Source organism: Ornithorhynchus anatinus, chromosome 19, assembly GCF_004115215.2.
Source record: "Ornithorhynchus anatinus isolate Pmale09 chromosome 19, mOrnAna1.pri.v4, whole genome shotgun sequence".
Classification (NCBI taxonomy): Eukaryota; Metazoa; Chordata; class Mammalia; order Monotremata; family Ornithorhynchidae; genus Ornithorhynchus; species Ornithorhynchus anatinus.
In genome coordinates, this window is record NC_041746.1 from 3,091,739 (window position 1) to 3,106,117 (window position 14,379).

The window sequence follows — 14,379 nt, forward strand, 5'->3', positions numbered from 1 at the left end:
AGCCGAGTTGAAAAAGTCAGTCGGTCGGTCGTAGTTTTTGAGCGCTCACGGGGTGCGGAGGACCGTACTGAGCACTTGGGAGAGGACGACGGAACAATAAACGGACACATTCCCCGCCCAAAACGAGCTTATCGCCTAGAGGGGGGAGTGGAAAAGTAAGTCGGAAAGTCAAAGAAACATTACCTCAGCGGGAAAGTAGGTGTAACTTTAGCTAGCAAAAAACAAAGAGGCCGGGCTTGGGAGTCACGGGTTCTAATCCCGGCCCCGCCGCTTGCCAGCTGCGTGACTTTCGGCAAGTCACTTCACTTCTCTGGGCCTCAGTGACCTCATCTGGAAAATGGGGATTAAAACTGTGAAGTCCACGTGGGACAACCCGATAACCTTGTATCTATCCCAGCGCTTAGAACAGTGTTTGGCACACAGTAAGCGCTTAACAAACACCATCATCGTTATCATTATTATTCTATCTTGTATTAACTGGCCTTAGAGGTCAGCTTAAAAGAGATGGCTTAGCGAAGCAACGTGGCTAGGTGGATAGAGCAGGGGCCTGGGAGTCAGATGGACCTGGGTTTTAATCCCGTCTCCACCACGTGTCTGCCGTGTGGCCTTGGGCAAGTTTACTTTCACTTCTCTGTGCCTGGTGGCCATGATGCACCCCAGTAAAACACTCCTCTTCCTCCTTCTCCTAGTTCTCTCTCACGGCAAAAGGATTCTTCTGAGACTTCATCATCATCGTGACCCGGTGAGCGATGGGCAAAACGACCCCCGTCGTAACTGCCCAAGGGCAGGCTGCTCTGCCTCCTTCCTCGGAGGCCTCGGTATCCCGGCAAAAGGCCTCTCCTCAGACCGTGCCTGCCCTCCGGGAAACGGGCCCCGGGGCCCCGCCCTCCACCGACCTTTGAGCGTTGACGTTGGAGATGAGAGGCAGGTAATCCGTCACCGCGATATAGACGAACTTCCGGGCGTCGTCGATAACGCTGTAGATGGCGTCCAGATCGAAGCTTCTGTTTTTGGGGCAGAAGAGTTTGGGGGAATTCTGAGGAGGGAAGAGCAGACCGGAACGTCACCTGACGTTGCTATTTGATTTTCTCTTGCCCCCCAAAACCGCTCGGCGAGCCCATCTGGGGAGGGCGACTGGTCCCTGCCCCCGTCTCCACCACGAGGCTACCCACGGCTGGACCTCAAGGTTATTTATTTCTATTAATGTCTGTCTCTCCCTCTAGACTGGAAGCATTAATAGAAATAAATAAATTACAGACGTTAGCTCCTTGTGTGTTGGGCCCCGAGAGTCGAGGTCGTGGGGTTCTAATCCCGGCCCCGCCGCTTGCCAGCTGTGTGACTTTGGGCAAGTCACTTCACTCCTCTGGGCCTCAGTTACCCCATCTGTAAAACGGCGATCAAGACCGTGAACCCCACGTGGGACAACCTGATTACCGTGCATCTGTCCCGGCGCTTAGAACAGTGCTTGGCACATAGTTAGCGTTTAACAAATACCATCATCAGCATCATTATGCCATGCTGCTTCCAGTCTTCCTCCCTGTTAGAACACAATCTCCCCTTGGGTAAGGAGTCTGACCCCATAGTGCTGCTCAAGGGGTGGGAATTTTCCTCAGCGTGGGGTTCTTCTGGAAAAGTAGTGAAAGGAAGCAGAGAGGGTCCCTCTAACCCTGCACACCAAGCCAGGGGGGTAGAGACCCCCAGTTCTGCCCCCCCCGCCAGCTTTAACCTAAACATCCTCTACGGCGACCACTTCAAAATGGCGACCCGGCTTGGCTAATTCTCCTAGTTCGATCCTCCTCGGGGCCCACCCGCTCCGATACACCTCACGTCAGCCTCGGACGATTGATGAGATCGGACAGGGGCACAAGCAAGTAGAGTTGGAAGCTTTCTCCTCTGTGACTCAATTAAAATAGACCTTGAACTATTCTTAGTCTTCCCAAGCAGGGAAGAATTCAGTCTACCATTATTCTTGGCTTCTTGAACTGATAAAAAAAAAAATTTTTTTAAATCAAATGAAAATATAATCCTCTCGCCTCCAAGAGTTAAATTTAGCCAGTAAGCTATTTATGCCAGAAGCAAAACAACTCCACTCTGTTCCTTATATAATTTTTATGAAAATTTATATTCCGTATCAGCCAGGCACATTATTCTCTGCGACTTCCGATGGAAGTTGTTTGTACATTTGTACTGGACACAGTCTCGGAGGCGCCGATATCTTTAAAAAGGAGTTAACCCTTTCGCGACTTTTCGCCACCGAAAAGTAGGGTTATAAATAGATTCCTGATGAGATTTTGGTGAACCAGAGTATTGCTGACGGTCGTTAAATCTGTATCGGCTTGGACTTGCCACTGTCCTGAGCGCGTGGGAGAGTATAATAGAACGATGTAACGGCCACATTCCCCGCCCGCAACGAGCTTACGGTCTAGAGGTTTCGTCTGGAGCGTGGAGGCGGACGGGGATTTGAATGGGGATTGGGAGCTGGGAGCCTCATAGACTGGAACGTCCCCATTTTGGTTCTCTTCAGCTCTGACCGGAAACTCGGGTTTTGCCGGTTTCAGTCGATCAATCCGTGGCATTTATCGAGCGCTTAACCGCGGGCAGAGCACCGTACTAAGCCCCCGGGAGGGTACGACGCCACGGAGTTGGTAGACACGCTCCCCGCCCACCACGAGCTTACGGTCTAGAGGGGGAGACGGAGATTAATATAAATCCAGAAATTACGGAGAGGCACTCAAGCCCCGTGGGGCTGAGGGAGAGGTGAATTAAGGGGGCAAATCAAGGTGGAGGGGAGGGGGAGAAGAGGAAACGAGGGCCGAATCGGGGAAGGCCTCCCGGAGGAGCCGGGCCCTCGGTAAGGCTTCGGAGGTGGTCGGTCGGTTATGAAGAGGTAGGGTGTTCCAGACCGGAGTCAAGATGTGAGTGCAAGGTGAGCGGCGACACAGATGAGAGGGAGGTACGGTGAGAGCAGGTTGGCATTAGAGGAGCGAATTGTGCAGGCTGGGTTGTAATAGTGCTTCGCACATAGTAAGCGCTTAACAGATGCCATCATTATTATTATTATTATTATTAATAAGAGTAAGAATGTAAGCTCGTTGTGAGCAGGGAATGCGGCTGTTAGGCCGTACTCTCTCGAGGGCTCAGCACGGTGCCCTGGACACAGTAAGTGCTCAGTAAATAAGAACGATCGATTGCTTGGGAGCAGCGAGATGAGTAGGAGAGCAGCGAGGTGCTCTTTAAAGTTCTCTGGTGCCTGTTCCCTCCTGGTCTCCAAACCTCTAAAATCTCTACCCCGTCTTCACCCTCACGAGTTGGCCGCCTCTGGCGCTCGACGTCGGCCCTTGCCAGGAGGCTTGCCAGCCGCTCCGGGTCCCGTTCCGGTCGTCCGCTGGTGACCCGGGTGTCTCGGAACTTACAGGACGAACTCGTCAGACCAGCGGACAGCGGAAACGACCCTCTTCTGATCCCGGCTCTCCCTCTCGCCCTCTGCGTGACCCTGGGCGGGACCCTGCTCTGTGCCTCAGTTTCCTCATCTGTAAAATGGGGATTCCCCCTTCTCCCTACTTAGACTGGGAACCCCATGAGGGACGGAACTGTGTCTGACCCGTATCTTGTATCTACCCGAGGACTTAGTCCGATGCTCGGCACACAGTAAGCTCTTAAACACCGCAATCACTGCCATGATCCGAACGAGAATCGTCGGCTCCGGCCAGAGGTCCGCCGACCGAAGCATACGATAACCGCGGTATTTTTTAAGCGCCTACCGTGTGCCGAGCACTGTTCTCCAAAGGCCTGCAGAATGAACAGTGCTCGGCACGTTGTAAGGGCTGAACAAATACTGTAATTATTACATCATCATTACGGTCGAGTCCCCGCCCGCTCACCGAGACAAAGGCTTCCGATTTGGTTCCGTTCAACTGGAGCTGCAGTTTTTTTTGGTTGTCATAGACCCCATACAATCTCTTGGACCAGGACTGTGGTACTTTGGTCTTGTATTTGAGCGAGCTGTACAAGGCGAATATCCTCTGAATGTCTAAGACCAGGCAGCTGCAGTTATAGAAGATGACGCCGAGCTCCTTCATCTGTGAAATGAAAATGCAAAACCTTTTAACGGCGTAGAAAGACACCGATCCATCCTGGAGAGTATAAATCATCACCGTGGGATTTATTTAGCACGGCCCCCCCCCGTGCCGGGGGACTAAGCCGATCCAACGCCTCGGAGTTGGCCTCACACGAGGCTCGTGAGTGTTGTGGGCAGGGAAAGCGTCTGTTATGCTGTTACTGTGTACTCTCCCAAGCAACAGCTTGGCCTAGCGGATAGAGCCCGGGCCTGGGAGTCAGAAGGTCATGGGTTCTGATCCCGACTTTGCCACTTGTCTGTGTGACCTTGGGTAAGTCACTTCACTTCTCTGGGCCTCAGCTCATCTGTAAAATGGGGATTAAGACCGTAAGCCCACGTGGGGCAACCCGACTACTCTGTATCTACTCCAGTGCTTAGAATAGTGTTTGGCACATAGTAAGCGCTTAACAAATGCCATCATTATTATTATCAATAACAGTGACTGGCACATAGTAAGTGCTTAACAGATACCTTTATTATTATTAAGTACCTAGTTCAGTGGTTCGTGCAGAACAGTGTACTAAGTGCTGGAGAAAGTACAACTCAACAGATTTAATGGACACATTCCTTGCCCATAACGCGCTTCAAGTCTAGAGGGGGGAAACTATGGCAGTCCAGAGAGGCTGAATGACTTTTCTCCAGGTCACGTAACGGAGCAGCGGCAGAGGTGGATTAGAATCTGAGTCTCCTGCCTCCCTGTCTCATGTCGGAAGCAACGTGACCTAGCGGAAAGAGCGCGGGGCCCGGGAGTTCAGAAGACCTGGGTTCTAACCCCGACTCTGCCCCTTGCCTGCTGGGTGACCTTGGGTAATTGGCCGAACTGCTCCGTGCCTCTATTTCCTCGCCTGTAAAGTGGGGAGTAAAAACCTGTCCTCCCTCCTACTTAGCCTGGGAGCCCCATGAGGACAGAGAATCTTATCTTAGCGTCCAACGTGACAGCGTCCTGGGGTGGAAATGACATCTGCTCTATCACCAGACTCTGAGTTTGTTGTGGGCGGGGAATGTGTCTGCCAACTCTGATACACTGTACTCTCCCAAGGGCTTTGGGCAGTGTTTTGCACAGTAAATGCCCGATAAATATCACTGATTAATTTCACTAATGAAATCCAAAAATAGCTAGAGATCTACACAAGGCATCTATCGGCACAGTGTTCAAAACTCTCACTTATCCCCTTCACCCACTGAGCCCAGCATTGGAAGAATTCGCAGCGCACAAAAGCGATAAAATGGAACCGCTCTCAACCCAGACGGGAGAGACGAGCTGCATTGATATTCATATTAGGTGCCAAGCATCAGGAAATCAACCTGGATCTGAGGGCTATTGTTGCTGGAGAATAATGAGCACGAGAGTGTGAGCCTTTGTGACCGTCAGTGTAGCATGGAAGGGAAAACCAAATTGGCTTCACTCCTTCCTAATTAATACCAGTTAGCATAATCACAGCTCAATTTATCATTTATAAATGGGGCTCCGGTTTATTTTCTGGTAAGTCTAGAGGAGTGTGAACAAGTATTGCTTTCATTTCCTTGACAGAGAGGGGGAAAAAAAAAACACCCGCAATTGGCTTAATTTCATCAAGTTTAGAAGTGATTTATGCTCTGTATTAGCACCGGAAATCTAATTACCGGGAGCTCTAACTTGATTCTGTTTATGTCCTTGAGGTGAGGTTTAGTTACCTGGGACAGATTAAAAAAAAAGAGACTCAATTCTGAAGGCCTTAGAAACGCCGGAGAGAAATTACTCTCTAGTGTGTTGAATCAGTTCCCCTTCCTGCCTTCCTTCAGCCTACGAGGCGACCCTCATCTTCTTCATCTCTAGAGAGGGATCCTTGACGTTGTCCACATTTCACATGCGGACACTAGGACTGAATCCCTCTCTTCAATCACCGGTATTTACTGAGGGCTTTCCGTGTGCAGAGCGCTGTACTGAGCAGTCGGGGGAGTCCAATACGACGGAACTGGTGGACGCGTTCCCTGCCCACAAGAAGTTTAGAGCTTAGAGGAGACATGAAAACATTATTCCTCTCTCCCACTCTCTTTCTTCCCTTCCTTCACCCTCTCCCTCTCTCTTTTCCCATCTCCCTACCTTTCTCCCCTCCCTCTCTCCCTTCCTTTCTCCTCTCCTCCTTCTCTTTCTCTCTCTCTCCCTCCCTTCTCCATTGTCCCCTGACTCCCACCTCTCCTCCCTCCCCTTTATCAGTCAGTCGGGGAAGCGACTCCTGCTCTCTTCAGCCCCCCTTCCCCACTCTCCTGATTTCCCCCAGAGCCCCGGCTGAAGTCGACACGCTCAGCCGGTCGGTCGTCTGAGCCCGAGCACCCGGGCTAGGAATCGGTCCACCGAGCTGGGGTCGACACCCACGCGATACCCGTTCTCTCACGTCACCGAGGAAGGCAACAAACACGTTCCAAGGCACTCGGGATTATTTGTTCCTGATTTTCTCCATCCCCGCGGCGCTCCTGCACCCGCCCTATCAAACACACGGTTTTTAGTGGGCAAACGCCGGCTATTCCCCTTCGGGAGATGATGACGAAAGAATCACAACTAAAGAGAAATAATGCGCGTGAAAGGATTTGGAAAAAAAGCAAACACTCGGCAACAGCTGAGACGTCGTCTTTACGTGTTAGTTCCGCAATCGCTCTTTTCCGTTTCCTCAACTGCAAAATGGGGATTCGACAACTCTGTCGAACGGGGATTCAAACCCATTCAGGAAGAGGCAGCAGAAAAGATTTCCCAGTGTTGCCAGGAAGCAGAGTCAGAGGGGAGGTCCTGGCAATCAGTCACATTTATTGAGCGCTTACTGGGTGCAGAGCACTGTACTGAGCGCTTGGGAGAGGACAACAATAAACAGCCACATTCCCCGCCCACAAGGACGTTGCAGTCTGGAGCATTGCGTTGTGAGCTCGTTGTGGTCAGGGAACGTGTCTGCTTTATTGTTCTATTGTACTCCCCCAAGCGCTTAGTACGGTGCTGGGCACACAGCAAGCGCCCAATAGATACCATCAATCGATGGATCGATACAGCGGGGGAAGCGAAACTAGAGGTTAAACCGCCTGGCAGTTTTGTTTCGGGCAGAACTGACCACCCCGAGGCGACCAGCGGGTTTCCGAGGCGAGGCGAGGGGCCGAGCGGAGGCCAGCCGCCGAGGATCGCGTTTCGCTCGGCTCTCTCCGGCCCACCGGTTAGGCGGTCCGGGGCGAGACGTCGTCGAATCGATTCCCAGCTCCGCCTCCGGCGGCAAGGCAGCCCTGGGCTGTTCCCGCGTGTCGCTCCCCTCTCGCCGCTCGCCTTCCCATCGTTAATTAACGATTCCAGCCGCCGCGGCTCTGGAAAGTAGGTCAGCGCGACCGCCGTCCCTTCGCGGAGCGGAGATCGGATGAAAGGCAAGAGGAGCGAGGGGCAGGCCGGGGAAAGGAGGGGACACCTGCTCAGTGGCTGAGTCCGTTAGGCCCGACGGTTGTCTTCAGACGAGGCCCGAGGAAGATCCGACCTACCAGGAGCGGGGCTCTAATGACCAGTTACGGAAAACGCAATTAGGAGACGGTCTCGCCATCTCCGGCGCGCTCCGGCGACGGATCCGTTGGGAACGGAGAGCCTTAATTTTCTTCTTAATACATCTTTTCTCAGCCGCATTTAAAATAAAAACAGAGCCCGCCCTCCTGGATGTCAGAAAAGCTACGTGGAAAACAGCTGCTAACGTTAACGCCGGCGGCTGGGATTTAAGCTTCGGAATTTCAGCCCCGATACGTTTTTTTCTTTTCTTGAAGGGTGGGGAGAGACGAGGTCGATGAACTCGAAGTTGGCAGGGGCGAATTCACGTCTTAAATCAGGAAATAATAATAATAGTGTCAGTTTGTTGTTTGTTTCCAGTCAAGAGCTTCCTTGGCGCCAGGCACCGTTCTAAGCGCCGGGGTAGACACAAGCTGTCCGAGCCGTGACCCACATCGGGCTCGCAGTCCAAATCCCCATTTTACGGAAGGCCCAGAGAAGTGAAGTGCCATCCCTGCGCTTAACGCGCCGGGGTAGATACGATGCAATCCGATGAGCCCACCCACCTGCTCCTCCAACTCCTCGCCGTCAGTTTGAAAGCACTCAATCACCTCGCCCTCTCCCACCTCACCTTCCTGCCTTCCTTCTACAACTCCGCTCCTCTAATGCCAACCTACCCGCTCTATCTCCGTATCGTCCATCTCGCCGCCGGCCCCTCGCCCACATCCCGCCTCCGGCCCGGAGCCCCCCCTCCTTTCCCAGGCAACAGACAATCATCCTTCTCACCTTCAAAGTCTTATTAAAATCAGCAGCCACGAAACTCGACCCTTGGCCAGCTCTACAACCCACACCGACAGGACGGCTCCAATTCGTCCTGCTGTATATCGCAGCCTCCCCAAGCGCTCAGTACAGTACTCTGCACGCAGTAAGCCCTCAATGAATATGATTGATTGGAATCAGGCAGAAGGAATCCGAGCTGTCGCGGGGTGTCCGCTTCTGGAAACGCACTCCGCTTTATCTCTTTTAGGCGTCAGAAACCCAAGAGAGCAGGGGGGAAGTGAGCGGGAAAGTTCATTTCACGTTTCTCCTTTATGGAAATGAAACAGAATACGCTGCTGGAAGCTCCGACTGGAGGTCGTATTCAACTGCCCGGCCGAGATGCCAACGGGAGCTTTTCGAACCATCAAATGCCCCGATCCTCGGATCACGTCTTCTCTCCTCCGACGAGCGGAATATTTTAGGCCCTTTTTCATCACTGGGCATGTGAGTTTTCAACCACGAATGGCCTACCGCCATTCCATGGCCAGACTCCGGGCTTGGGAGTCAGAGGTCATGGGTTCGGATTCCGGATCTGCCACTTGTCAGCTGTGTGACTGTGGGCGAGTCACTTCACTTCTCCGGGCCTCGGTTCCCTCATCTGTAAGATGGGGATTAAGACTCTGAGCCTCACGTGGGGCAACCTGATGACCCCGTGTCTACCCCAGCGCTTAGAACAGTGCTCGGCACATAGCAAGCGCTTAACAAATACCAACGTTATCATTATTACCGGATACACACAGAGCCTCGGATCATGCTGCTCTGCAGCTGATAACTGGGGGTCAGTTGCAGACCGGCACGGTGCGCTGCCATCAAGTAGAGATCGGAAGGACCTGGGTTCTAATTCCGGCCCCCCACTTCTTCGCTGCGTGACCCTGGGCAAGTCGCTTAACTTCCCTGGGTCTCAGTTACCCCATCTGTAAAATGAGGATTACTACTGCGAGCCCCGTGAAGGGCATGGCCTGTGCCCAGCCTGATTAGCTCGCGCCTACCCCAGCGCTTAGAACAGCGTCCGCCGCGCAGCAAATGCTTAGCAAGTACCGTGCATCGTTGTGGGCAGGGAACGTGTCTGCTAATTCTGCGGTATCGTGCTCTCCCAAGTGCTAAGCAAAGTACTCTGCGCACGGTAAGTGCTCAGTAATGATGATTGACTGGTATATAAAAATAATTAAAAAAGGGAACGGCTCTCTTTGAACAAAATCTTTGCAGGGAAAGAGAGACGGAGGCATAAGAGAACAGGGCCCTGTGCTGCAAGCATTAAACACAACAACACAAGAAGGGACGTTTTGCGTGCCCAACGTGGCCAGCGTTGTGGATCCCATGGCGTGCGTTTTAGTCACACGCACACTCTCTCGCAGGTAAACTTCACCCTAAGTGGTGTCTTTTTCGAATACGAAAGCCAGATTTTTGTGGATGACCCCCCGAAATCTCTGAATCCAGATGCCTCGGGCATCAGATATCTCCGACGACTTCAAAGCTAAATCCACCCGCGGGGCAAACCGTAGGTTCTTGAGAGGCTTTGGAGGCAGTCCAGCTCACGGCTGACCGTTCTTCTAGACTAGAAGCTCCTTGCGGGCAGGAAACGTGTCTACCCACTCCGTTCTATTGTACTCTCCCCCCCAAGCACTTAGTACAGTGCTCCGCACACAGTAAGCGCTCAATACATACCACTGATTGACTGATATCCGCGAAAGGGAGGCCGAGCTTGGAGTGGTCACTTTCCTCCATCGGAGGAAACACGAGTCCTAATCCTACCGCAGGCATAACCTGTCAATTGACCTCGCAAAAGTCATTTAACCTCAACGGTTTCCTCCTCGGTAAAATTCAGATAAAATACATATTCTCCTTCCCATTGTTACGGTGAGCCCCAAGTCACCTCATCTTTAAAATGGGGATTACCGCTGTGAGCCCCTTGTGGGCCGTGGACTGTGTCCAATCTGATTATCTTGCATCTACCCCAGCGCTTCGAACGGTGCCTGGCACATAGGGAGCGCTTAACATCACTAGAAAAAAAGGGAACGTGACTGCTAATTCTGTTGTACTCTCCCAAGCGCTTAGTACAGGGCTCTTGCACGCAGTAAGTGCTCAGTAAACACCGCTGACTGATTGATTAGACTGTGAGCCCCTTGTGGGACAGGGACTGCGTCCAATCTGCTTGTCTTGCATCTACTCCGATGCTTAGTTCAGTGTTTGGCGCACAGTAAGCAGTTAACGAGTATCCCGGAAATCATTATTACTCAGGGGAAGCAGCATGGCTCAGTCCGGGCTTGGGAGTCGGAGGTCATGGGTTCGAATCCCAGCTCTGCCACTTGGCAGCTGTGTGACCGCGGGCAAGTCACTTCACTTCTCTCGGCCTCAGTTCCCCCATCTGTAAAACGGGGATGACGATTGGGAGCCTCACGTGGGACAACCTGATGACCCTGTATCTACCCCAGCGCTTGGAACAGTGCTCTGCACATAGTAAGCGCTTAACAAATACTAATATTATTACGATTAGACTGTAAAGGGCAGGGACCGTATCTGTTACCGATTTGTCCGTTCCAAGCGCTTAGTACAGTGCTCTGCACACAGTCAGCGCTCAATAAATACTATTGAATGAATTATTAGGTGTGTTTCTGCCATGTGGGGGAAACGGCGGGAGCTAAAGGACGGAGTCTGAGGCCCTGCCAGCCCTATGTAGTTAAAGCAACCTAGCATCAACCCGCTCCCGAGGACAGTCTCTCCCGCCACGTACAGCAGAATCCGTCTGGGGGTTTGAGGAACGTCCAGCCGAGGGGAGCCGAAAATGAAGCCGGGGACCGGGGAGAAGTGAGCAGTCCAGAGGGCCAACGGGGGTTGCGGGGAGGTATTTCGGTCAGGAGTGGAGGAGGGTTTTCCGGTCCCCAGGGCTACTGGGAAGGAGGGGGGGGTCCGGAAAGCAGCACGGACAACTTTCTGAACGGGTCCGGGACGGTGCGGATTCGCCCGCTGCCAGAGACAAGGCTTGGGGCTGAAGCAGTTCGGTTCCCTCAGCTGTAAAACGGAGATTAAGACTGTGAGCCCTACGTGGGCCACGGGGTGTGTCCAACATGATGATCTTGTCATATCTACCTCCGCGCTGAGTATACCGCTCGGCGCAGAGTAAGCGCTCAACGAATACAATTAGCAAAGAGAAGCCCGCCGCCTCTCGACATCCCAGAGGATGACGGGAGTCACAGTTAGTCTCAGGATTTCAGATCTGATTATTCTTACCCCTCCCCTGAGTAGAAGAGGTGCTCAAAACAGATTTTCCTTTCCATTTTCTAATTTAAGCAGGTCGCACCAGTTGTCTCTCATCCAACTGTCGTTCAAGAGGGGAATAACGTCTGATCGATCGATTCTGCCTCGCCGGACCCAAGAACGAAACACTTTGGCCTAGGATATCTTAGACTGGAAGCTCCTGGAGGGCAGGGATCGCGTCTAGCGACTGTATTGTACTCTCCCAAGTGCTTAGTCCAGTGCCCTTCGCGTAATCAGCACTTAATAAATATCACCCATCAACAGGGGCCACAGGCCCACAACGGAAACGTCCGCGATTTCCTTCAGCGTCTTCCAACAGCGTGTTTGGCTCAGGCACCTTCACCACCCTCCTGCTGAGAGACCAAGCGCTCGGGACAGTTTCCGACGCATAGTAAGCGCTTAACAGATACTATAAAGAAAAAAGACTGCAGACAGCCCCCCCGGACTTCCCCGGCCAACCCCCAAAACAAGCCTCGCCTAACCAGAAAACCTTTCCAAACACCGGGCAATTCCCACCTGCTCCTGAGATCTCGCTGTCTTGCCTTTCCATCTTGATTTCAGGCCGAGTATCATGTTGTCACCTATAAAAAAGTCCCGTTTCTACGATATTCCCTCTCCCTCCCGCCACCCCTTCCCTCTCTCAGGACTCCGTGGCTGTGCCGGGAGAACAGATGAAAGCTAAAGATAAAAAAAAAGAAAACATTTTAAGGCTGACTTTCAAAAGAGAAAGCCAGCTGCGACTGCTGAATCTGCGTAGCAGGTGACGGCGCGGCTCAGAGAGGAACCCGGGCCAGCTTCTACTTCCCCTTCGCCCCCCAAAAAGAACCTCTTTCCACATGGGGATGTCACAGCAGGGGGGTAAGGCACGGGGTTAGGACTCAAGAGAAGCAGTGTGGCCTAACGGATAGAGCATGGGCCTCAGGAGGACTTGGGTTCTAATCTCGGCTCCGCCACTCGTCCGCTGTGTGACCCTGGGCAAGTCATCGCTCTTCTCTGCGCCTCAGTTACCTCATCTGGAAAATGGGGATTAAGACCGTGAGCCCCATGTGGGGCGGGGACCGTTTCCGACCCGAATTGCTTGTACCCACCCCAGCGATTAGTACGGTGCCTGGCACGTGATAAGCGCTTTACAGATACCACAATTAGTCTGTTATGATGATGATGAGGATGAAGAGTCCTGGCGGAGCTCAGCTCGGCCAGCAGCTTGTCTGACTCCAAGTCTATCACTCAGCCTCTTCCCTGCCTCCATTTTTTTAAAAATGGTATTCTTTAAGCACTTACTATGTGCCGGGCACTACACTCGATGGAGCTCTCCTCCCAGGCGGTGGTTCCTTGGGCTGCCTGCCCCCCGTTTCCAGCCTAGCTCTTTAGCAGCCTTTTGGCCACCGACCGCCGACTTTAGCGGCTTTTTGGCCGCCGACCGCCGACTCATCCACGCCGAGACCACCCCCCCTCTCCCGGGAAGCTGAGCCTTGTCATCGCCCAGACCCTTGGAGCCATTACCTCGTGGGCTCGGGATCTCTGCTCCCCTGAGGCGCAGCCTCGGCCCACCCGGCCCCTGCCCCGATTCCCGACAAGCCCCCCTTCGCCTACCGCTCGCTGACTCATCTGCGCTTCCTCCGCCTCCACCGGGGTGCTGAGCCTCGGACCGTCCGGACCCACGCCCGCCTCAGCCTTTCACAACCTGGATCTCCGCACCCCCGCTCGGGAACTCCGACACTACGGATCTTCGCCCCCACAGACCCCCAGCCACCAGCTTCCAGTCCACCCGCCCCCCCCCGCTCGGGCCCGGGGACATTGCGCTCCCCTTCTCGATCCTGGGGACATTGTGCTCCCCTTCTCGGCCCCAAGGACATTGTGTCCTCGGGGGACATTGTGTCCCCCTGCTCGGGCCCGGGGACATTGTGCTCCCCAACCGCTCCCCCACTCCGCCCGAGGCGGCCATTTTAGGAAGCCCCCACTCTGCCTGAGGCGGCCATTTTGGGAAGGCCTCACTCCCTCTTCCCTCTTGAGGTGATTCATCTCTCCCGCCCCCACCCCAGGCGACGAGGTACTTGTTCTCACCATGTTACCTTACCTTAGCCGCCGCCTACGGCCGCCACCCACCCCGGACAACCTCAGGGCCCCCCGCCGCCACAGGGTTATTTGGTCATGAGCTCTGGGACTCTCTCGGCCGCTGGCCGCTTGACTTGGAGTCTGATCGGGTAGGGTCGGCTCGTCCCCCGACCCTGGTCATCGCCTGCTTATTAACACTATTGTAGTGTGCCTTACTGTAGCATGTTGCTATATTTGCGATCTCGCTTTTTATTGTTTATTGTCGTCAGATTTTGAATTTGATCAGGTCGCCCCTTAATCGAGTCTACCCCCGACCCTGGTCATCACCCCTTTTATTAACACGACTATATTGTATCATACTGTATCATGTTGCTATATTAGCACCACTGTATTGTATCATATTGTATCATGTTGCTATATTACCGATTTCGTTTATTACTGTTTATTGTTGTCAGTGCTGCCACCCACCTCTCTGGCCTCGCCATGTCCCTCCTCCCCCCTCCCCCCTCCCGCCCCTTCCTATCCTCCCCTTCCCCTTCCCTTCCCCTCTCTCGCTCAGCTCTTTCCCGCTCTCTCCTCTGTCTCCTCCCCCCCTCCTCTCTCCCGCCCTAGAACCCCACTTTACCAGCGCTACCCCTCTTCCCCCTCC

General features: G+C 53.4%; 1 protein-coding gene across 7 annotated transcripts in view; it reads right to left on the bottom strand.

Moving 5' to 3' along the window:
• Positions 1 to 14,379, bottom strand: part of PLD5 (phospholipase D family member 5) — a 70,759-nt gene that overhangs the window by 6,442 nt on the left and 49,938 nt on the right. For all 7 annotated transcript variants that reach the window (XM_039914820.1, XM_029047565.2, XM_007672433.4 and 4 more), the window contains 2 exons: positions 3,882 to 4,079; positions 897 to 1,036 (listed from right to left, as the gene is read on the bottom strand). In XM_039914820.1, coding sequence (XP_039770754.1) covers positions 897 to 1,036; positions 3,882 to 4,079 — 338 coding nt within the window. The remainder of the gene's footprint in view (positions 1 to 896; positions 1,037 to 3,881; positions 4,080 to 14,379) is intronic.